This window comes from Eptatretus burgeri, chromosome 1 (genome assembly GCF_056783735.1).
Source record: "Eptatretus burgeri isolate ZD-2024b chromosome 1, Ebu_testis_v1, whole genome shotgun sequence".
Taxonomy (NCBI): domain Eukaryota; kingdom Metazoa; phylum Chordata; class Myxini; order Myxiniformes; family Myxinidae; genus Eptatretus; species Eptatretus burgeri.
Window position 1 is genome coordinate 145,802,835 of NC_140961.1, and position 25,221 is coordinate 145,828,055.

General features: G+C 40.1%; 2 protein-coding genes and 1 long non-coding RNA gene across 3 annotated transcripts in view; 1 reads left to right on the top strand and 2 right to left on the bottom strand.

Moving 5' to 3' along the window:
• The window catches only part of LOC147035692 (extracellular calcium-sensing receptor-like), a 28,103-nt gene extending 10,738 nt beyond the window's left edge, over positions 1 to 17,365 (bottom strand). The window contains exon 1 of the mRNA XM_085846865.1: positions 16,351 to 17,365. Within this exon, the coding sequence (XP_085702991.1) occupies positions 16,351 to 17,316 (966 nt within the window). The 5' untranslated portion in view covers positions 17,317 to 17,365. The remainder of the gene's footprint in view (positions 1 to 16,350) is intronic.
• On the top strand, positions 291 to 1,747 carry LOC147035693 (uncharacterized). The gene is made up of 2 exons (XR_015049446.1): positions 291 to 396; positions 496 to 1,747. It is a non-coding gene; the product is annotated as an uncharacterized LOC147035693 (long non-coding RNA).
• Positions 17,366 to 18,131: 766 nt separating the features above from the next.
• The window catches only part of LOC147035694 (extracellular calcium-sensing receptor-like), a 32,654-nt gene continuing 25,564 nt past the window's right edge, over positions 18,132 to 25,221 (bottom strand). The window contains exons 6-7 of the mRNA XM_085869129.1: positions 25,135 to 25,184; positions 18,132 to 18,224 (exon numbers count right to left, since the gene is read on the bottom strand). Of these exons, the coding sequence (XP_085725255.1) occupies positions 18,132 to 18,224; positions 25,135 to 25,184 (143 nt within the window). The remainder of the gene's footprint in view (positions 18,225 to 25,134; positions 25,185 to 25,221) is intronic.

The window sequence follows — 25,221 nt, forward strand, 5'->3', positions numbered from 1 at the left end:
TATATAATTAATTATACTCCTGTCTACTTGAGAATCTCTCACCCAAGAAATGGATTTACCAAGAACCAAGAGCATTTAATCCCTTCAAATATGTTAAACCTTTCCAAGCGCTGGATGGAAAACTTGTTTGGTGGGTCAATGCACTCCAAGCTCTCTTAATCAAGAGAAATTTTAAAACGTTTAATCCGAAGAAGAATTTTAATCCCTTTCTCAGAGAGGCACACCCAAACCTTTGCAAACAACTCATTGGTCTTTGGTTATGTGATGACTTCACCCACACCTGCCTATATAATGACTCCAAAGTTCAGCTTGCTTCACTACTCATTTCTACATTGAGAGAATGTTTTTCCAAGAGGCAGACTTTGGAGATCATTTTCAATTTTCACAACAAGAGAGGTAAGTTAAGTTTAAACCTATTAATTATATATTGTTTTACACAGGACTTTATAACTACATGATTGATAATTAATTATTGTTTTTTTATTTTTCTTACAGTTTCTTCCCAATAACGGAGTTTGTGGTTGAGGTTAAAAATTAAGCCAATCAATGCTATGAAGAATAGGAGAATATGAATGAAACCCTAACAGAACTTCAATCAGTTTGAAGGGAACTATATAATGAGATTATGAGGTGTTTTGAAGAATTGTCTCATCCTTTAACTTTCCCTGAAGCCGGGAAGACAACAGAACAAAGGATTGACCAAGACACCTTGTAAGGGCAGTTATGTGAGAGGGAAGAGATATGCTTATTCACAAACTTTTATAATCATAGACAACTTGGTGTTATTGACTTTAACTATACCCTGCTTGTTATATGTCCAGCATTAAATACAAACCACACAGAGAGATGACTGATTGTTTCTCAAGCCAACTAAATAAAACAGAGAGAACAATATCACCACCAAATCTTGTTGAGGGAAATATTTCATATTATTTTTATTATTTTGTTTTATAAGCATCATTATATACTCTAGTGGTTCTTCCGTATTTGTTTTAAACAGAATATCGTGTCTGAGTTTCAAAATTGCAAGGTATCCAAAGCAGACTGTGATTTGCACTGGGAAAGAAAGTTCATTTTCACAATTGAATATTTACCACCACCCAAAGAAAAATGTTTAAATAATGTAAAGATTTTAATGTTGTCTGGTTAAAATTACTTTTTTTTTGCTTACAATTGATTAATTCTTAATTTAAAAAACGCATAAAGGATGAAAAAACGGGAAGGTGTGCTCTTCCCCCCCCCCAATGACCCACCACCCCTTTGTCCCATCACCCTCCCCTCCCCATGTGTGTGTGGAATGGTATGGGGTGGGATGAGGGATGAGGGGGGTGTTGATACAAAAATGGGGGGGGGAGGAGTGGAGTGAATTTTTTTAATTATGTTTAAAAAAAAAATCTTTTTAATTTATCATCTTTGCCTTTTGTAATTCCTGTGAATAAAATTACACCAAGATTTCTTCTGCATTCATATCATACGATTTGTAAGTCCATGGAACTGTGTCTATTCCATCAACAATTTTAAAGAGTTAATTCGTCCGCCTTTCTTTGTTTAACCTTTCTCAAAATGACTTTTCCGCCGATATATTCTTGCACTATCACCAACCTTAAACTTTGGATTTGTCAGATTAATCTCCTTTTCGTATGGTACTTTTGTAAACGTTTCAAATGGTTTTGATTTTGTTGAGGAATGAACTGAATTGTTGTAATTATCTGAAATGTCCTGAATTAAAGATAACCTTGATTGAGAACTGAGTTGAGTGAATTTTTTATGCAGTCTCTCTTTCAAAGTGCGATTATAGCACTCAATAACAACTTATTCTCCTTCAGTAAAGGTGCTGTATAATGTAATACCGTTATCTTTAAGATCATTCATAAATGTTTTGTTGTAGAACTCTGTACCCTCATCAGTTCCCAATTTTTTAGGTTTTCCTTTGCTTTAATACAATGACTCACTGAAGGCTAACATAAGAGTATTACCCATTTTTTTTTTTTGAAGGAACAACCCACACACACTACTCCTCAAACAAATCACGGTTAAAGCATATTTGTATTCCTTATCATTATTGAGTTAAATTTAGTCAGCAGACAAGAGGTAATGAACTCCTTTGGAATAAACCTTCCTTCTTTTAAAAACTTTGTGATTATTGGTTTATCTAATTTATCAGTCAAAAGTTTATGAGGTAAATACTCTTCTTAATGACATCATAAGAATTTAAGAGTTTTTTGAATTTCCAAGCCCAAGACTCAATTTGCGCTTATCATTTTATTCATGATAAACCCATCAACCTTTTCTCTCAACGTAGGATTTTGTATCAAAGACAAATTATGCAACATTTCACTATTGGTTTTGTGGTTTGCTTCCAATGTCATGCTATTCCCATAAAGAATATCATGTTTCAATACACGCTTCATCTACCCTATTTAGAGGTTTGGACCAAGGTTAAGGACTGTTAGTCTCATCTAATCTTGTGTGCAAGTTTGTGGCCAGAACACAGAAAGAATACCCCAGTAGATGTAATTCCCATGGTATTCCAGTTGTTGTAAATTTACTCCCTGATAACAAAAAAAACTATTGAATATCTCACCCATGTTTTTGTTTCGAGATTAATTGATCATTTTTAGAGCCAGACACTGCACATATCCCTTTTTGTGTAACTATTTATTTTACTTTTAACATACAAGTTATGTTTAGTACTGTATTTTTTCACACTTGACACAACTCATTTATTTATGAGAAATATTTGCAGACTTACATGAAGAAAATATTTATTTTGTTTCTTTCTTTCATCATTTGTTATTCAGCCAAAAAGTATCATAAGCACATTAATTGTGAAACTGACGTCAAGATCACGACCGTTCTCATTCAAAACCATGAAGAGTTGATGTCTGAAGGAATAAACGTGTTTAAAACAATCACCGCGCACCGTAAGGGAACTATTACAATGCGAGACACGACTGTACCAAAAGGACGAAGGGCAAATTCTACTTTTTTCATTCTCCAGGTAGGGTGGAGTATTATTGGAAATAATAACCTTTACTGAGGGAGAATCGAGCAGAGAAACTGAAATGAAAATGGTGGGCTCGAGGGATAAGCCCGATTCCACAACACTCTCCACCATACTTTATTGTAAAACAAAAACAACAACTTTGTTGTTCATTCTCGATGCTGCGAGGACATTCTCAGTGCCAATAATTCCACCGACTGCAGCAATAATCACTTTGACTGCCACGTGGGCAGGAGGGATGCACGTGAGGCCATGCTTCTGACTTAATGAGCTGAATACGGTTCCGCGAGAATGAACACTCCTCATGCCGGCTGTGCTAAAAATAGCAATGGTGGAGGGAAATGTAAATAACTGAAAACAGCTCAAAGCACGTTAAACAAAGCAATATATAAACATGCGGAAGCAATTGGAAGCAAATAATTCACTCACGTTCACAACGCATGCTCTCTGTCTGTCTGTCTGTCTGTCTGTTTGTCTCTCTGTCTCTCTGTCTCTCTCTCTCTCTGTCTCTCTCTCTCTCTCTCTCCTTCGACTCGATGCTGGGAAGAATAACACAGGGGAGAAGTTTAATCACAAAAGGAATGATACATGAAAAATAATGATATGGACCTAACAAACAAGCGGGTGGGGGTGAGAACGATGTGAAAGGGGGTAAAACAAAGATGCGAAATCAGGTAACAACCAACAGCAAAGGCAGCTCCCAGCTCACCACAATCACACAGCAGAGAGATAGAAAGAGACAGAGAGACAGAGGGGCAGAGAGAGACTTTGACTTTAGAGGTCCTTTTTTGTCACAAAATACAGAAAATTGTATAATTACACCAACCATTGGTACACAAGATAGAGAAACATACAAATATACAATTCAACAAACAGGGGAAAAAAAGAAGAAAAAAATGAGAAGAAAAGAAATAAAGAAAAGTAGAAGTCATTAACTTTATGTAGTACCCCACAGCACACTTCAAGAATATTACCAGTTGGCTCTCATGAACCTTACAAATTCCTTCATGACACCAAGTATTGGTGAACTCATCAAGATTTTTAGTGTCTTGGGAGAAACAAAATTCATGTTTTAGTATCGCTGACACAAGACCATTCAAAAAAGAACATGACATTATTTTGCCCGATGTGTTTTCCATTTAATTTCTCTTTTCTTGAGAAATATATTGCCAGTTTGGCTGTCACTACGAGAAACCTCATAAGCATGTTTACCTTTTTAGGCTTGGCATGGAAACCAAAATTAAAGGAACACAATGAGAACACAACATTCATTTTGTGTGACACAAAATTAAACCAATGAAATAAAGGGACCAATCTCACACAATTAATGAAGGCATGGAACACATCCTCCTTACATATGAAAAACTGGCAACACATCGATGCAGGAGATAAATAACTAATTAGTTTCTTGGAAGGAACTATCCAGTGGATCAGCCTCCACTGGAGATCACCAGACCTTTTTCTTTCGAGCTTGCTATACATGGAGTCCTATACAGGTTCAGAAGGGGTCCAACAGGCATCAGTCTCTTCCACCAGGTTACTCCGTTCAATGGCGTATCCCCCTGCAATAACTTAACACAAGACTTGTACAAATCTTTCCTGCTCGCCTTTTGAAAGAGGTTTAACCCCATTCTCATGGGGGGCAATTTGTTTGGGAATGAATTGCACACATAATCTGGGAAAAACCTCATCATTGTAAAATAATTAATGCTCCTGGGTCCAGACTAATCCCAGATGGAACCCTATTCGTATGACCTCTCGCAAGACTTTTCCAAACACTCTTTTAGACCGAATTCTGATTAGATCACCTATATATTGAGCAGATTTCCACCCGCAACCTGAAACATGCTGGAGGTGCCATACTTTTGCAATGCCAGTGATTATAAAATTTTGGCAGAAGTCCTGACTTCTGGGAATACTGGGGAAAAGAGGATTATAAAAGAAAGGTTCTTGAGCAAACTCTTAGTGACAAAGCTGTCCCACTGGTGGAACACTGAAAGTCTCTGCAAGGCATTCAACAGACTCTGATAAAATCAGAGAGAGGAAATGTGTAAACACATTGAAGCAGGACCAGAAAACATTTGTGGCCATATCCAAGCCCACCTGCTTGCAGCAAAATGTGATAAGCCAGGAGATGGTTTGGATATATAATTGCTCTTCTGGCAACAATAGTTTTCTGGAGCACAGCAGAAAGGCTATTATATGGCTCCTGATGTTGACCATACCATGGCCATACTCGGTCAATGGATGGCATACAATGTTTGGTCATAACCAGTGATGGCCTCCCCAGAAGAAGTCCAACAGTTGCCTTCACACTTCCTTCAACAAGCTTTCTGGTGGTTGCAGGCAGATGAACTTGTGCCATTAAAAAGAGGCAACTAAATTCTTCATTACCATGACCCCGGCCTTTCCATGACCTCTTTGCCCACAACAAACAAGAAGGTGTAGAGGTGGATTTCCTATTTTAGTAATTTTGTCATCAATATGATTGTACGTAGGCATTAATAAGAACTGTTCTCATTTATGTATGGTGTTGGCTTAATGGTTAGGGTGTTGGGCTTGGGATCCTATGATCCTGAGTTCAAATACCCCTTGGCTGTTGAATTAATACCAGGTGGGGTTGACTCTGCCTGTCATCCTTCCGAGGTCAGCAAAATGAGTATCAGCTTGCTAGTATACTGTGTAGGCGTGGCGACCTGTCCAGGATTGTGCCCAACAGCCCAGGAGACTGCTAAGGCAGCACCAACGCTCTGCACAGAGTATAGTCCCGATGGATGGAAACTCATTTAATCTCATTATCCACTGAATATTAATTGAACTCATTTTCATTTAACTCATATTAATAGAAGTTGTATAATGGCTAAAAGAGAACGCATAGGAAATGTAATCACCCATGTGTTCTTATATTCCTTAGCTTATTAATCAATGTGCTTGCTATTGATTCCAACATGTGTCTGTGAAAGTAATTAAACCCTGTGAATTGGAGACGCTGTATGAGCCCCAGTCAACCTTAATTATATTGATTAAACATATCAATTTACAATACAACATATCATTTGTTACCTGATATCACACAAATTCATTTTACGTCTTTCAATCTGTAATGTCTCATGGCTCGTGCGTGTGTAGTAGGGTGTACCACTTTTGCAAAAGTAGTTGCTGTAATGAAGCACTATGTGCCTATCGATTCCACTCGTGAAGTTAGGTGATCGACCAAAGTTTGCAAATTTTCCCGCCTTTTTTGACCGCGGGCCGCCATTTTGAAATTTCAGGAAAAATCAATATTTTTGGAAATAATATTGATTTTTGAATATTTAAAAAAATATATATATATATATATATATATATATATATATTTCTCTGTATTTAGATGGCCGAATGCAATTCAGTAGGCACCATTATGATAGTAAGTACCCGTAAATATTATTCGCAAACTTGTCCCGACATTTTGAGAAGGGGTTGCCATTTTGGAAATTCAGTGAAAATCGTATATTTTGTGTATATCTAATGAAATATATATATTTTTAATTATTTGTATATTGCAGATAAACCTTGAATGACCAATATGTATGAACTGCACATAAAACATGTAGTATTGTAGTCGAGCACGTGACAGATAAAACAAATGATCCGGGTGTAAAGCTATTTCGTCGTTTGAAGGCCGAATGGAACACCCTTGTTATTGACTACACAAAACTGAACAAATTTTCCTGGGATTCAGCAGATCCCTGGTTGTGTGAAGTAGTGCAGGACGTTCTTATCTGGTCATGGGAAGAGTTAGGGAACAAAACGTTTCCTCGAGATGATTATAAGGAATTAATCATGCTCATGGTTATTTGGCTCGGTGGTAATCTCGCCAACTTCAAGTTTATGCGCCCTGGCGCTGACCACCACGCCAGGTGGATGGTGAAAGCCATCTATTTTCTCAAATTTGCTTTGCTTCAAGAGCAGTTCAAGATATCGGATGTTCAACAAGTGTATTTAAACAGAGTGGCCAAATTCATAGGTCTGTTCTATGCGAAAGCATTCCTAGATAGTCCACTTAGCACATCTGCGGCACGACAGGATCTGAAGTTCATGGCTGACATGTTCCTATACAAACATGACGACAGTGGTGTAGCAGATGCTTGTATCTTGTCGTGCAATCACCATACTTGGTACTTAACACCTCAGTTAGTTGTGTTGTCCCTGGTGGATAACACACACAGAGACAGAGAGAGACAGAGACAGAGACAGAGACAGAGACAGAGACAGAGACAGAGACAGAGACAGAGACAGAGACAGAGACAGAGACAGAGACAGAGACAGAGACAGAGACAGAGACAGAGACAGAGACAGAGACAGAGACAGAGACAGAGACAGAGACAGAGACAGAGACAGAGAGAGAGAGAGAGAGAGAGAGAGAGAGAGAGAGAGAGAGAGAGAGAGAGAGAGAGAGAGAGAGAGAGAGAGATGATGGGACGAGTGTTATTTGATACAGAACGGCCTGAGAAGTTCGACTCTGGCAAGCCACAACTTCCCCACGTGGAATTTAATTCAAGTGATGATATGACAACGCTAAGGTCTTTCATTAGCCAAGAATCCTGGCTGATGTTTGATCTCCTAGGAATAGACGATGATCAGGAGCGGCTGCAGACACCTGTGGCTCTGTGGGACAAGTTCGCTAGTTACATGAAATTTTGCGAAAGTGCTAATTATTTGCGTGTCGTAAATGATCTAGATGAAAGAGGAATTAAGCTAGTGTCTGACTTTATTCATATGTGCAATGATGAGAAACGTCAAGCATTGCTGCAGTGCATGGAAGAGCACAGGAAGCTTTACCCAGACTATACAAAACAAACGCTATGTTCTCTATCAGATATCTGTGTGGTTGCTTGTTTGCTCGATTGTTATGTTGTCATATATGAAAACCATGTCGCTTAGAACATATTTGGTTGTTCTCATAATTAATTGATCATGCTCCCATTTGTCATTAATAATGTCTTTATAAAAACGCTACTACTGATATTCTGTAAATGCCGAACAATGTGCCGTGCAATAATTGTCAAAATATGGGATTTTCAGTGAAATTCAAAAATGGCAACCCCTTCTCAAAATGTTGGGACAAGTTGTAAATAATATTTACGGGTACTTACTATCATACTGGTGCCTACTGAAGTGCATTCGGCCATCTAAACACAGAGAAATATATTTTTTAAAATATTCAAAAATTAATATTATTTCCAAAAATATGGATTTTTCCTGAAATTTCAAAATGGCGGCCCAGTCAAAAAAGGCGGGAAAAATTTCAAACTTTGGTCGATCACCTAACTTCACTAGTGGAATCGAGAGGCACATAGTGCTACATTGCAGCAACTACTTTTGCAAAAGTGGTACACCCTAGTGTGCAGTGAGCCTGCATGAATGATTGTTTATACTAGCAAGGCTAAGACTGTCAAGGAAACATGCCAAAGTGATAACAGTCGCCGATTCCCTTTGTACTTTCTCGGCAGAAGGATGCACTCAACTTTGTTACTCCTTTATTAAAACCTGAGAGTTTTTTCTGCTCTATTCTGATTGGTTGAGCTTCAGTCAACTCCAGGTTTTGCTTGCATGACCACCTGATATGTTCCCCTCCCATCATGTTTCCATGGGAACCCTTTCTCTTCTTCTATGGGGACAAGCCACATTCAGCTTTATTTAATTCAATATCTATGGGAAAGGTCAGGCTGTGGCAATTGCTTTTCTTCTATCCTGTGTTTCACCAATCTTTTCCCTCCACCCATCCTGGCTCCAGTAAAAGAGGGATTACTTTTGAGCTCCTGTTAGTGAAGTTCATTGAATGCAATTCGTGTTCTCCCTCCACTTACGTGAATAAAGATTCTCCTTTGAGGTGTTGACCCTGGGTTGACATTGAGTACTCCACGACAAGGTCAAAAATAAGTGAATCAAAATTATTTAATAATGAGACTCTTTATATGAAAAAAAACTTTGAATAATTCTCATCAACACTGTGTGGGCCACACCCAAGTAGGTCTGCTCTAACTTTCTCTATCTCAAGGACAGAGGGTGAAAAAGACACAACCATAAAAACCAAAACAAACACAACAGGAGAGAAGGGAAAAAGGGGAGGGGGCAGGAAGGAGAAAACCACACGAACAACTCACCACAACATTGAGTAGCTGCACCGAGCCGCCACGACACCACACCTGAAAAACGAACTACCACCAGTGGGTGTGAGAGACAGACAGAGACAGACAAAGAGAGACAAAGAGAGACAAAGAGAGACAAAGAGAGACAAAGAGAAACAAAGACAGAGACAGAGACAGAGACAGAGACAGAGACAGAGACAGAGACAGAGACAGAGACAGAGACAGAGAGAGAGAGAGAGAGAGAGAGGGAGAGAGAGAGAGAGAGAGAGAGAGAGAGAGAGAGAGAGAGAGAGAGAGAGAGAGAGAGAGAGAGAGAGAGAGAGAGACTTGACTTTTGACTCCTTTTATTATAAAAATACCAAAAAAAAAAAAAACCAAAGTAGTAAACTAAAAACAAGTTTCAAAGAGAAATCAACGAAGTCATAGAAACACCAAAAAAAAAGCAATTAAAACCAAGAAAATTTCAAAGGCACAAGGAAAGAAACACGACACGTAAATTTCGAATACATTTTCATTTACGTTGCACATCTTGCCAACACACGAAGTTTCAACAAAAGTATCAATATTTGCATTATTCCTGTAATAATTAAATTCTAGTTTCAAACGAGTTGAAACCAGGGATTGGAAATGCAAAATCACATTACATTGCTCAAAGTGTTTGCCTTTCATTTTGCCTTTTCTCGACAGGTAAATCAATAATTTTGCCTCTGATAGAACATTGTTCAACAACATTAACAATTTTTCATTACCTGAATTGACTCTGAGGCAAAAAATAAAATATACCATCAGAGATGCGGAATCCCCCGCCATTGAAAAATAATTGAAATCAGATAAGCGGTTTTTCATTTATTACAAAAAAAAAATTTTTTCAAGATGGCCGCCCCAGTCGGCCATCTTGGATCCGGCCACGCCCAAAATCAATAGGGTTCTTCCTTTTCAGGTGGTACATGTGTGACCCAAATTTCAAATCGATATAGCGAACAGTTTATGAGTTATCTCATTCACAGCTATAAATGTTGACGCCCAGCCAGTCGGACGGACGGACGGATGGACAACCGGGGTGACAACAATATCCCCCTTCCGCCACGCGGTGGGGGATAAAAACCGGAGTGAAAAGGGGATATTTACTCAATGAAATATATCGTTTAATAAAAGAAAAAGGGGGCACAATTGTACACAATCAATATATCCATGGAACAAATCTTCAGTGATATTACAAAAAGGACAAAGCGCTGATACAGCGACATCAATTCGGTTGACAAAAGTGTTTGTTGGCAGTGACCAGTGATCAAGTCTCCATTGCAAGTCAGCTGACCTTTTTATTATTGGTGTGCAATACATTAATTCCCATGCAAGTTCAGATGGGGTGGCATACGGCAAAAGCGTTTTCCATCTCAGTACTCCTACTGCAGAGGTATTTATATTAATAACAGAAAGACAGAAATTTTAAATAGATTTACTGTCAAGATTACTAAATAAACAAGAGCCAATACTGACTGGAGATGGAGTAAAACTAGTGAATTGGACAAGTAAGCTCGGAAATGAAGGCTTATATTATGGGGTATCCATTTGACCTCAGTACTCCACTGCAACCCAAGTTTAAAGGATGTACGGATGACATCTACAAGTACTTGACCGTCTTGACCAACAGCTCTTCCTGACCTGGTGCCAGTGATTTCAGCAATTTCTTTAACAGATTTCCAGCAACAGTTGGATGAGTCACGAAGATGCCAAACATTTTTGATACCAGCTGAAATGAAGTTTTGTGAAAAACAACGGCTTTTGAGAACATTGGGAAAGAGGGGGTTGAGGAAGAAGTTCTCCCACAAACATTTTAATGTCATACAAATCCTGTTGGCGGGTCACCACTACTGCTTGCCAAGCATTCAACAGACTCTGGTAAAACAGAGGAAGGTGAGACGTGTCAATCTTTTTTGATTCAATTAGGAACAAACTCAAGGCCAAATCCGAGCAATGTAGCTTGTCTAAATATTTAATGTGCTACGGGGCAGCAGAGCAGTTTTTCCACATTGATCACATGTTGTATTGTTGTGGGGCCGAGTTTCGGTGGTGAGCAGGACCACGAGATGGAGCAGTAGAGTCGGCTCCACCGAACACCCGGAATTTATAGGTCATCACCCGGGATAACTCCAGAGCCGACGGGTCCCTTATCGGACAGAAGACCGCCAATAGGTCAACCACGTGGGATAGGGTCGATTGCCAATTTCAATTTACCTAAATACCCACGTCGTCCAAACAACCGGGGAAATTCACCCTCAGCAGGATCTGTGTGATCCGGGCCGTTACCGAGCCGGATCCGAGCTGTACCCCGAGGGGAGAGAACCAGATTCCTGCCGGGCCAATTGCACGATTACGGCAACAATGAAGCCTCCTAGTTCCCGTTCGCAGCGCGGAAAATCAATGACAGAAACACAGAAACGAGCTGATACATGTAACAGCATGGATATTTATTTACAAAAGGCAGGGAGGGAACACAGAAGGGCAGAGTTATCATGACCAATAAAGAAATGCAGTCAATGTACAAGCAAAAGCACTTATACAGTTGCTCCTTAAAGACGGGCCCACACACAGAAATGGACCCATCGGGTCTTCATTGAAAGCCTCCAGCTCGAGGACAGGTGAGCTGGTGACCAGAGCCTGTGCTTGGACCTATCCACCTCGTGTGGTATTCGACGATCCGGCTCGCGGGACTCGAACCCGCAACGCGATGCCACTCCAAGCACCACGTACCGCACTCTCCAACCGGACACGCACAAATCGACAAAGACCAAGGAGAAGATCAGAGGCTACGATGATCCAGCTCGGTGGGACTCGAACCCGCAACATGATGATGATGACCACCACGACCACGACCACCATGACCACGACCACCACGACCATGACCCTTAGAATTGTTACTAAAAAGTCTCAGTCTGGTGTTCCTTATATTCCTCTTTCCTCCGGGGTAAGAAAATCGCCGTCTGAGGTGCTCACCACCCTCATTGAATGGGCGTCGTGGGAAAAAAAAAATCGCTCTCTGTGGCCATCTCAACCCCTATTGGCCGGCGTGCCATGGGAAAAATCGCTCTCTGTGGCTATCTCACCCCCCTCCCCCCCATTAGCTGGCGTGCCATGGGAAAGTCACGTTCTGTGGCATGATTGGATAAGGGGCACGCCTCTGCCTTCCTGGTCAGAGTCCCGGTCTGTGTCAATGGAAATCTCCCCCCAAGTAAGTGGCTGAACGCACGTGGGCAATGGCGTCGGTATGTGAAGTGAAGTGAAAGAGATTTGTTGTCAGTGACACTCCGCAGCGCACACGTGTAATTCCCGTGAGACACAGGTAGGGGGCCCCAACTATAAACACACACTTATCGATATAACTGTTCTATAAGAACCTGAATGTTGAGGGCAGTAAGCTTCCAAATCCGTAACAGTATCCACTTCATCCGAAAGGCCATCAGACGACACTATACGTCAATGAGCCCTTGGCCACCATCAGACAAGGATCGACAGAGTAAGTCTGACCACAACCAATGGTGAACATTCCAAAAAAAGTTTACCAGTATCTGTTGAATCTCTTTAAGCAAGATATCTGGTGGCTGTAAACAGATGCATTTGTGCCACAAGACAGAGGTAACTAAGGTATTAATAATTAGTATAAGACCTCTGAAAGACATTTGCGGAAGGAACCTTTTCCATTTGTTAAGATGTTTGGTTATGTGATCTACTACTCCCTCCCAGTTAATAAGGGAGTACTAATAAGGGCCAAGATAAACACCTAAGTATTTCACCCCCTCTCTCGTCCACCTTAGATCTTTCGGAAGAGATGAGGTGGCATAAGGGAAGCCCACCTGATGTACATTGAGCTGAGGACACCCACAGAGCTTTACTCTTTTGCCAATTACACTGCAAATGTGAAGCAAGATGAAACCTACGTAAAGATCCGAGAAGAGTGGTTAGATCCTCATCATTTTAATTACTATACAGACACCATCAGCATATGCAGACACGACGATAGGATGTTCTTCTGGAGACGGTACAAAGCCAGAAAGAAAGATTCTAAGATTAATTAGTAATGGCTCAAGGGAAAGGCTAAACAGTAAACCTGACAATGGACAGCCTTGCCGAACACCCTTCTGAACCTGAATGGGTGAACAGAGACCATCATTTACCTTACACAATGTAGATATATTGTTGTATCACAACTTAACGAAACCGATGAACCTTTCACCCAGACCAAACTTTTGGTACACTTGAAACATATAAGTGTGATCAATACGATCAAAGGCCTTTTTGACATCAAGGAAAATCAAACCAACCCCTTCTTCCTCTTTAAGGCCACAATCAATCAAATCTCTAATTTAAAAAATGTTATCAGAGATTGATATCCCTGGAACACAGGAGCTCTGGTCAGGGTGAACGAGAGTCCTGATGACAAGTTTAAGCCAATTGGCCAACAATTTGGAAAAGAGTTTGTATTCAGAACACAGTAATGAAATGGGGCGCCAGTTCTTGATTTGACGGAGATCGTCGCTTTTTGGGAGAAGACAACCACTATATATATATATATATATATCTCGTTGCTGGTTGCATCATTGGTTGGGACGCGGCTATGCCGCTGATGCAGTGTCCCCCTTACCAGTGCACTGGTACTCATTTTGCCAACCTCGGAAGGATGACAGGCTGAGTCAACCTCCTGGTGTATATTAATTCAGCGGCCCAACGGGTCTTGAACTCAGGACCCTAGGATCCCAAGCCGCCACCCTAACCACTAAGCCAACACCAGGCTTCTCTTCGACAGCTGAGAGGCAGTATGCCAGAAGGTAAACTTTCTCGCAGACAAACAGTACTTCTGGACCCAAGATGTCCCAAAATGCTGGAAAAATTCCACTGGAAGTCCGTCACTTCCAGGGGCTTTTCCACGTTCAAAGCTATTCAGAGGTATGCTGAGTTCCTCCAAGGTAAGCAGCTTTTCAAGAGCTTGACGCTGACCACAACTCAAAGATGGAACATGATTTGTCATCTCATCAACACAATCTTTACAGACAGATTCCTTCACAAATAAATCAGAAAAAATAATTTTTCACAAGTCTTTTAACGTCACTTTCATTTTGTGTAATATTCCCTTTAGCATCTAACAAGGAGAAAATCTGCCTTTGGGATTTCTTAACCCCTTCTAACTGGAAAACAACTCATATTTCGGGTGTCAGAAAGCTTCACATTTTGGATTCTGAGTCTAACTGTGACATCCTCATTACTTTTTTTCATGAATCAATTCTCTTAGATAAGCTTTTTTTTCCAATAATAACTGAGAGTTCCTGTCATTTTGAGCTTCAGCTAAGTCTTCCTCCAACCGCAAAATTTTGTTTTCCAAGAGTGAAGTTTCCAAGAGACAAATCAAGCCATTTCTGGTCCACCGGCTTTGAAGAACGGGTGTAGTTAGGACGCAGATGAGGTCTGGGCCAATGGATGTAGTGCGCTCGGAACACAAGGGGCAGAGATTGGTTGCCATGCAGCATAGTCACGCCTGCTGAAGACACGAAGCTTCATCCCACTAGCAGCATGTAAAATAGTGCTATAGGAGGATCCAAGAGAGAATTAAAGAGATACCAGAGGTTTTCTTTGGAGTTTTCTTTGTGGATATTTTCAGCTTGATTACAGGTGCAATTTCGGGTGGTGAGTTTGAGGTGAAGCAACACGGGACACCGCGGAGTACTCCAGGATGAAGTAGAACAATAACCTGGCTGCATAGCGACATCCCTCTATCCCAGTCCCCTCCTCGCTGTCTTTCCCCAGTGCAGGAAAGGGTCAGGATCGCCAGCCCACAACGGGTGAGCGCAGAGGTGTAAAAATGCTTCAAACGTTCTCACTTATCTACTCTTCCACAGAATGATCCTGATAGCACCTTGCATTGTTAAATAAGTAAGATTTCTAAGAAAGATAGAAATGGTGTTAGTTCTGCTCTTTTGTCGTTTTATTTTGGACAATATTGTCTGTCTTTTACTGTACATCTCATACAAATTACTGTATGTCCCTGCTGTATGAATGCCTGCAAATACACCCTGGTTTCAAATGTGCTGCCTGCTTTTCCACACCCTTGTAAATAGACCTTCAGTGTTTGTTCCTATAAGTCTGCCTGTGCCATCTTTTCCTTCAATGGTCTGGCATAGTCCACGCTTAGTGTTAGCCTGGGAGGCTTTTTTATCCCACGAATTGGCTCACGTGATGAGCGAGTGCTGCACCTATCTTTTCTGCTCGGCAGAATATTACCAGGTGCTGCACTGAGGCTGTGGCTTCTCGCTCGGTTGCCGTGCCAACAGAAAGGTATCACCGAAACCTGAAAGCAGAACACTGCTCGTCGAAATGAAGTGGCTAGTGGTGCTGAAGATCTTCAGGCCGTTAGATCGCGTAGTTGTCTTTCGTCGGTGGCCTCAAGGCTGTAGAGTGAGAAGATAATCCCAAGGAACACCCCCCCCCCCCCATCCACGTGGTAGCCCCAAACACTGGTTCCATAACAATGTTGTGTGGAGGGGTAAATATTAATTTTTTTGCCTCCAAAATGCTCCTCCTCAAAAAGAAAAAGAAAAAGAGAGAGAGAGAGACGGGGGAGGGGAGAGAAGAAGGGGAGAGAGGGATATAAAGGAAAATACAAAATTCTCAAAGAAGTAGCTGAAACAGAGAAAAGCATTCTTTAAAGAAGGTAAAGTCGTTTTTAAAAAAATAATTAAATGGGTCCCATTTTACTGGTGAAAAATTACCAATTTTGGGGAGGGGGAGGTGCCCGTATCCCAAGTAATGGCACCCTTTTTGTCTATTTTATATTTATGTTTTGTGCCTCAAACACCCCTCACCCACCCCTCAATCCTGAAAATGCTTCTGGCACACCTGGTGTCATTCCCTTGTACTTGTGTCCAACCGTGAGCTTTTTGTACATTTCCATATTACCCTTCGTCTCCCCGCTCTCACATGATGCCAACCTTTGTACAGACAATCCCAGTTTGGAAAAGCTAGCTTGTCGATAAATGCAGCTCAATCAGCATGGTGGTTGATACCTCGATGTCGTATTAAATCACAAAACAGTGGACATGAAACTGACTTTCGATCTCCTACTCTTCATTCGTGTACATGATACAACAACGCAGCATGCATGCACATTACAATCTGCACTTGAAATAGACAGATAATTTCTATCAACATTTCTGGTAAGGTTCTCACCTGCCAATGCTCAAAATTCGTAATTCCAGTACATGAGCGATTCTCGAATGGTCCTCTGCTCGGTACACAGTTCTGGAGGTCGTGCAGGGCATGCGCCACGGTGTACACAGCCACGTAGGTGTTGTACGCATGACGTAACTGGGATATGTCGGTAAAGGGAGAGTACATGTGGTTGAGGCTTTCATGACCACTGCACGGCCGATTGCTTTCAAGCTTCCATGTGCATCCAAATGTCACTTCCCACAACTCTAACAAATAATTATTCAATATATCCTGTTGAGAGTTTCGTTCTCGTTCATTCGGATTGACGAACAACTTTTGCCTTCGTGAATATTTGTCAACGGTTTTTCCCAAAATATGCATTTTTAAGATGCTTTCTCCATTTTTGTTTTGAGTGACATTCTGACGATTTGACAGAAGCAAAATTGTTTGCTTTTCCAGGATGCTACCTTGTTTTGGAGTCAGGTGTTCTCCACACAGCAAATTGTCCCCACTTGCTGAGTCTTGCCGTCCTTCTGGCAAATGGACGCCAAACAAGTCATTTTTCTGGATCATCGGCTTGCCAATTGGTCCTTCAAAATATGAGTTTTTTGTTTCAGTCACATTTTGTAGTTTTTCGTATTTGCTTTGAAACAACAGATGGGTATAATAATTAGTGTCGAAACCGTGTGACTTGTTCGTAGTTGTAGTCCATCGCCCTTCATTGTGACACGCATTTCTTTGTGCCTGATCGAGATAAACCTGGTTGTTGGAACAAAGTTGTGTTCCAACCATCGGTTTAAGGCTTAACAAGAAATTTTGCAAACTTGGGATGAATCCTCTACGGTTTGCAAAGCCTATACTACCCTGCAGAATGTCAGCAAAACGGCGTGTCCCCACCAACCGAGACACTGACCAAGCAGTGCTTGCTATCCATGTTCTTTCGGTAACATTGTGAAGCAGAAGTTCCTCAATAAAAGCCACCATATCTAGGTGGGTTGTATATAACAAAGTAACCTTCGCTTTTGACTCTGCGACAGTCTTGCCTGGAAACCAAGAGGAGAAAGTGAAGAACATTTTTTCTCCCAACAATCCAGAACTCTTTTTCCAATGTTTGAACATGTATAATGAGAACAACAAATCAAGCATATCCCCTTTGTATTTACACCTTAAAACATCGTTCACCAATACCTCACTATTTTAGGATATGCCATCATTAACCAATATCATGTCCATTAATCCTCAATGTGTTTGTGACAATACTGTCAATAAGTACTTTTGCAGTTAAAAGCACAAACCTCAAGATAACATCTATCTACAGAATGGGGCTTGTTTAACAGAGGATCATACAGGGTGTTTCATACATAACAGTGAACTGAATGAAATACAGTACTACTTATGTTTTATGTGTTTGTTAATCTTCAAATGAAAAAGTATGCAGTATTTGTTTAGCTGCAGGTATCATTGACTTGGTCAAGTGAGATACACACCAGCTGAGCCAACTTATACCAGCCACATTGTAATTGTTTATTTCCCTGCATGCGTGAAGTGAAAATCAAGGTTAAATAATTGGTTCACTTTGTACGTCTCTGTCTGTCTTCAAGTGTCAGTTTATGATCGAAAAACAACTTAATTTCAATTGAATGCTAAATTTTGAACACAAATCAGAAAAAACCCCTGCAGTTTAACAGTACTGTAGCTCTGAATTTTTCACACACACATGCACAGGAAGGAGTGAGATAATTTTTTTTAATTCTATCTGCCTTTCTGGCAGTCAAACGAAATTTGGCAGTCTTGACCAATCAAATCTGTTGCTCGCAAACCCCGTCCATGTCCTTCTTTTTCAAAGATGCATAGGTAAGGTATTCTATGATGTCTCTAGTTCCTAAAGCAACCTGCAAACAATGGTCCTCGGAATAGACAAAGGTGTAGAAAATCAAGGTACTGACTTCTACTCATCGCTAAAGGTTGATAACTTTGTTCAGTCTGAGTGGTGTCCCATAAGCTGTTGTGCTTGAGTGCGGGTGAATACAGTCACAAGTTCAATAAGATGCACAAAATGGCGTATCACCAGTGGGCCAATTCAGCATTGTGTCCTCAAAATAATTTGATCCACTTGGTGACTCTGGTGTCATAAAAGGCCAGTGGCTGTGGAATAAGCTGCTCACCAAAGGGGGTTCGATGATAGTGGTCCTGTGTTGGACAGAGTGAAAACCATTTGAAGATTGAGCCATGACGTAGCATGTGGTACGAAGCTTCAAGGGCAGAGAGCATAGTACTGTTGGAGGTAAAAGGTCATGAACAGACATGTGGAATGAAACTCTGTGATTCAAGAAAGGAAATGTATCACTGAAGATAGGGCTGCAAATGTGGTTTATCTACAGTGGACTCCAGTGGACTCCAGTGGACTCTTGTTTAACCCCAGTGAAACTCAACTCCATGAGTCATTTCCATGATGGTGTAAAATGGCGACCTGCCAGGCAGGCAAGCATCATCACACTTCTGTTCAAGCCTTCCTCAATGCTCGTTCCTCGAGGGGGAGAGGTTCTTGAGCCCAGTTGTGGTGTTGGGCAAAATGATTGGTTAGAAACCAGAAAAAAAAAATCAAGCCTGCACGACTGCCATGAATTGCACAAGTAAATAGAATAAAGTTCATGATGTAAAAGTCCTAAAACATTGGCACTGATGAAAAGTACACAACATTGAGTGTTTTTGGTGCAGCAAGTTTTTAATTATGATGGGAAGTACAATATTGAGGTGCAGTATTTGTTTCAGGAGAAATTCGCTGAAGAAAGTTACCTCATCAAAATTGTGTAAAAGCTTTCAATGAAAAGTTACAGTTAAATATTTCGCATTCCCAAAAACTCTTGAAGTGGTCGGCCGAAGGTTGTGACAGATGTGGTGTTGCAGGACATTGGCAACCGTTTGCGAAGAAGCCCAAGAAAAATGCTGAGACAGTTGTCGCAATAAGGAAGTGTATCACAAACCACTACGTTCAGAGCTGTACAAAATAAAATTAAGTTTGTTCCCAATAAAATGCATGTTGTTCATGCAATTGCACTCGTAGACAGAAAAATAGGTGCATTACTGGCAATGGCTACAAAAAAAAATCACAGCAGAAAAAGGGGATCAGGTTTTAGACTGCACTTTCTTTATCGATGAGGCATTGTTCTCCATGTCTGGCTGGACAAATAGCCATAATGTCAGGATTTGGGCCACAAGGAATCCCAAGGTAATTTTCATAAAATCATTACATGATCAAACAAGAAAAAGAGCAATGAGAGAATGCAGACCCTTGCCAGGACATCTTTTGTGTGGTGTTTGTGTAGTTTTACATAGTGTATTTTGTGTGGTGTTTGTGTGCTGGAGTGTTACGTCATTAATAATAGACATAAATGGAACTGTCAATTTATAATTGCTGGCAGTGATGACCGTGGCTACCAAGATGACCAGCTTTGATTCAACCCGCTTTGATCGGACACTTGACCCTGACCCATGATGTTTATTATTATTCAATTGAATTCAGAGTGGGATTAAAATAAATTCAACTCAAGTCAAATGGATGGCCAAATCGGTAGAGTACTGCATTGGAGTCATCAGAAGTAACCCAAACAAGCAAAGAGCAAGGATGAAGTCATCAGGACGAATCTGGATAGGAATCGGGTTTCAGCTGCTACTCCTCTATGCCCAAACCCATCCAGGTGCAGCTGAGTAAACATTATTAAAAAAAACAAAAAAAATCAAAAAGAACCCAAATCAAAAAATTAAATAATACTCGCTGCCAGACCACACTTCTGTTCAGGTTGAAATTTTAAAAATATACTCCCGAACACTACAACATCATAATTGCGAAGTTTCACGTTGATTGATGAAGCGATTCAAGAGAATGAATATTAAAAAGATGTCTGCCTAATCCAATATGGCATCACATCACCATGTGATGTGTCAATTATTCTTGAATACTCTGGTATCCCAAAGGCTTGGGGAACATTTGTGTGAAGTTTCCCCTCAATCAGCCCAGTGTTCTGGAGTATAAGATTTTTTACCGGTTTCAGGGTGAATCCATTATGGCTGCCAAACCATGTGACCTATGACATGATATGTGTGAACCTTTTGTTCCTCATGGATAAATGGTCCGACTTGTAAAGTTTTGCCTCAAACTGTTCAATCATTTCAGAGAATTTTTTTAAAAATTATTTTAAACAATATGGCTGCCGAATCACGTGACCAAATTTTGTCATGATGACATGATGTCATCAATTTTTTCTTTTCTGAAGAACAATTTCTCCCTGGATGACCATAAAAACTTTTCATACTGATCGGATGTGACGTTCTACATTTGTAATTATGAAGTCATAACAAAGGCACCTATGTTGTCATGAAGAAAAATCACAGTTATTCCCCATGAGGAGTACTTGCTATGTGCCAAGTTAAAGTTTTTTCCTCGGTGCGGTTTCAGAGATGCAGTTGTCCATATTTTTCTTGTTTTTCCAATATGGCTGCCACACCACGTGACATAAGACATCATAAGTATAATTAAAACATTCTACATTAGTAGTCGCTCCGATGATGAAAACTTTGTCTCAATCCGACAAGCGGTTGCGGAGAAAAACACCAAAGTTCGGTGCAGACAACCAACATAAACAAAGACAGACAAACAGACAGACAGACAGACAGACAGACCCAAATGCAATACCCTCTCCTCTGGCGAGGGTAACTAGAATAGCACTCGGTGGGGCGCATACCTCCGCCAGACTGAAGAGTTTACGTTTTGTATCCCACCAATAGAGAATTCATAGACCACATTACCCTGTGCCGTATTGAAGAACAAGGACATGGATGAGGTCTATGAATGGCAAATGTGATTGGTCATGAAGACAAAAAATGCCAAAATATTTTGTCGAAGTATGGCTTAACAAAAGGGTTTTGAAAGTACCAAAAGGTGTTTGTGTTCCACAGTGTTCAAGCATATAATTCAACTGAAATTAAATAAATATTTTAAAGGTCATAGAAAACAATTTTTTGGAAGTTTACCGCTGTTGATGCAGCGTCTTTTACAACACATTATTTAACATATTACATGAGTTAATTTTATTCATATCTGTTGTTTTGTGTCCTCTATGACGTCGATAAAACAGTAGGTTTCCTCTTTGGAATGATTTTTACCTCTGCCACCAAAGGTGAAGGAGGTTATGTTTTCACCCCTTTCTGTCTGTTTGTTTGTTACTTGTAAAATCTAAGATTTTTCAAGTACATTGGTTCGTAGATTTTGTTATTCTCTCTGTGTTTGTCTGTCTGTTTGTCACCTACAGGTCACAATATTAAACCATTCTTCACGAAACTTCACCACTAGTAGAGTTTGTCATAAGGAAGAAGCCTATTGTTTTTGAGGTCAAAAGGTCAACAACTTAGGTGAGATTTCAAAAATCCTCAATTTTCATCCATCCTAGTGATTGTACATTTGAAGAAGATTTATATTTCATGCCATTGAATTCAACTAGCCAATTATTTTTCATGTCAACATCGGCTAGAAGGTCAACATAGACCCAAGGTCAACATCTAAAGTGGTATTTCTATAATCCTCAATTTTCATCCGATTGACTTGAAATTTGAAGAGGATATATATTTCACGAAAGGAATTCAATGAGCCAATTATTCTTGAGATCAACATGGAACAAAAGGTCAACATAGGCCCAAGGTCAACAACTAAGTTTCTATTTCTAAAATCCTCAATTTTCATCCGATTGACTTGAAATTTGAAGAGAAGTTACATATTTCATCATTGAATTCAACCACTAATTATTTTTGAGGTCATATTTGTTTTATGGATTTTGCAAGTATCATACTCTGCACACCGATGACATCTTGTACGTTTGTTTGTGTGTTTGTCTGTCTGTGTGCATGATATCTCAAAATGTTGTGGACGAATTCGGATGAAACTTTGTGGACAGGTTGGAAGTGTGACCACTACAATTTGATTCGTTTTGGTGAAGATCTGAATCCGGATCTGCACATGAGACTATTTAATTTTATAAGTGATTCTTCACCATTGATAGGGCCAAAAACTATTATATAGCATGATATTTACCTCCACCACTGAAGGTGAAGGAGGTTATGTTTTTTTCCCTTTCTGTCTGTTTGTCTGTTTATAGGATATCTCCAAAACTTGTTGACAGATCCAGATAAAATATTGTGGACAGGTTCGGTGTGTGACAAGGACGAAATGATTAGATTTTGGTGAAGATTCAGATTCGGATACAATAATTTTTTAAAGTGATTCTTCACCATTGAGAGACAGGGTCATAAAGGATATATAGCATGATATCTCAAGAAGTTGTGGACGGATTTGGACGAAACTTGGTGGACAGCTTGAGTTTGTCGCATGGATGAATTGTTTCAATTTTGGTGAAGATCCGAATCCGGATCTGGATACGATAATTATTTAACTTTTAAAGTGATTCTTCACCATTGAGAGATAGAAGCCAATATAGTACTGTAAAGCATGATATTTCAAAAATATATTGGGCCTGATATGTTCTCTTTGATCAGGCATTACGTGGTGGAGGTATGTACTCGAATGAGTGCCCTCCTCGTCAATTTTGTTTCACTGCCAGACAGGCAAAGTAAAAAAAAAAAAAAAATCTCACTCCTTTCTGTGCATGCACAATTGGGACAAATTCAAAGTGAAAGTACTGCTAAGCTGCAGGTTCGTTTTCTGATTCATGTTCCGATTTGTGATCAAAATATAACATTCAATTGAAATCAAGTTGTTCCTCAATCATAAAATGACATTTGAGGACAGCAGGACAGACAGACAGAACTGAACCAATTTCTTAACCCTGCTTTTCACTTTGTGTGCGTGGGGTAAAAATTGGTGTATGATGTGCCCTTTCCAAAAGGTGAGTTATTAGACCAATATTTTTGGAAGATACCGTAATTTCGAAATGGTACATTAATGATATTCTCCAGTAGTTTGTAAACGAACTAACTGAAGAACAGAAACGAGATGGACGGTTCGAGCAAGGAGGCGCAACTGGACACACAGCCCATGCAAGCACGCATACAGTCAGTACAGTTTTTGAAGATTGCATAATTTCTCGTAGTTTATGTCTATCTCGTTCTCACAAATTTAACCTCTTCAGACTTTTATCCGTGGGGAAAGCTCAAAAACATGGTCAATGCAAACAATCCTCATGTGATAGAAGAGTTGAAGGCTCTTCATTGCAGGTTCATTCATTCAATTCATTCATTCAGCTAACATTGCAGGGGCTATCCATAGCATCCAGGCTGAAGAACTCCAGTGAGTGTTTCAAAACATGTGTCGATGCATCCAAATATGCCAACAAATGAGCGGATAACACTTTCAGCAATTGCTATAAAACTACTGCATCTGTTCAATAATTTTCAAAATCAAATCTTTTATTACCTCTGATATGTCTTCGTTGCGTTTGACAATAAATACATTTCTCCGAAACACTTTTCTTTCTGCATAAGAGGTGTATCTTTTCGACTGCACTGTTTCTTTCGAAACACCCTATATAATAGGAGTTAATCACCAAACTCTCAAGGTTTCCATATACCTCGCTTTCCTTGCCTTTGAACTTTAAACGTTTCCATCGCATCTGCTCATGAGTGCCGAATTGAGTTCCTGGCTATTCTCAGACTAAATGAGACAGGCATGTGTTTCACATGTGTTTGACAGAAATTATTCCGTTTGTGGATTTGTTTGGAATTAAGGATACAGAGTGCACATGATGAAACAACCAAACAGACTCCCCCACCTTCCCCTCCATGTTCACCTTTAAAACCGATGCTTGCAAGTGTTCGAACCCTTAAGATATACCTGTGTTTAACCACATCCACACAAACACTACAACTACCATTTTCCTTTAAAATTGGAATGATTTGTCAGTCAAGGTACAAACTAATATTTAAAATGGATATCAATAACGAATGCATGGAATCTATGCTAATAAATGTCAGAGAGAGTGAGTGTGTGTGTGTGTGTGTGTGTGTGTGTGTGTGTGTGTGTGTGTGTGTGTGTGTGTGTGTGTGTGTGTGTGTGTGTGTGTGTGTGCCAGTCAGTGTGTCTTCTCCATAACTCCAAAACCATGAAACCAAGCAGGCTGAAACTTTGCATGTGTACTTAAGGAATGCCAAGGGGATGCAGGAGTGAAAAATGGGTATTTGGGTCAATTAAAACACTGCTTTTGAAGATAATTAACGTCCTTATATAATTATATCCTTTATCATGTGCATCCTTGGACACCTCGCTCTCCCTCGCTGGTCGCCTTTTTTTTCTTTCTTTTTTGTTGGCCTGCTCAACAACACCTTGATTCGGAAAAGGTCGCAACAATTTCTTAACAATAAAGTTTTTTTCTTTTTCACTTTCCTCACTCATATTATTGCATGCCTGATCATCATATGTGCAAATCACTGGATACATTGCAATGCTTATAAACGCCCGAAAACAACAGTGTTCATGGCTTTATTTCATTTCCACACCTGCCATAACCTGTAAAATCTCTTAGACTAAGCAAAGTTACAAAATTTCAGCTCCAGAAATGAACTTACAAGCAGTTTCTACTACGAAAAAAGTGTTCATATTTCGAATTATGACGTAGTTTAACATTTTGGGCGTCTCTGGGAGGTGTTTGAAATGACGGATCAGTGATCGCTAATTGCTTACCAAGCCAGCTCTTCCTGAACAACCGTTTCAACCACTTGGCGAGGGCTCTACAATATTTGCGTCATCATTGAATACTGTATGTCGATCGACTTGAACAAAGTTCAGGGGAAACTCACCTGTGTTGGCCCCGCATTGTCGTGCAGTGTGTCAGGTGGTGGCTGGCTCACTAAAAAATGTGCAATTGTATTTTATCACCACATTTC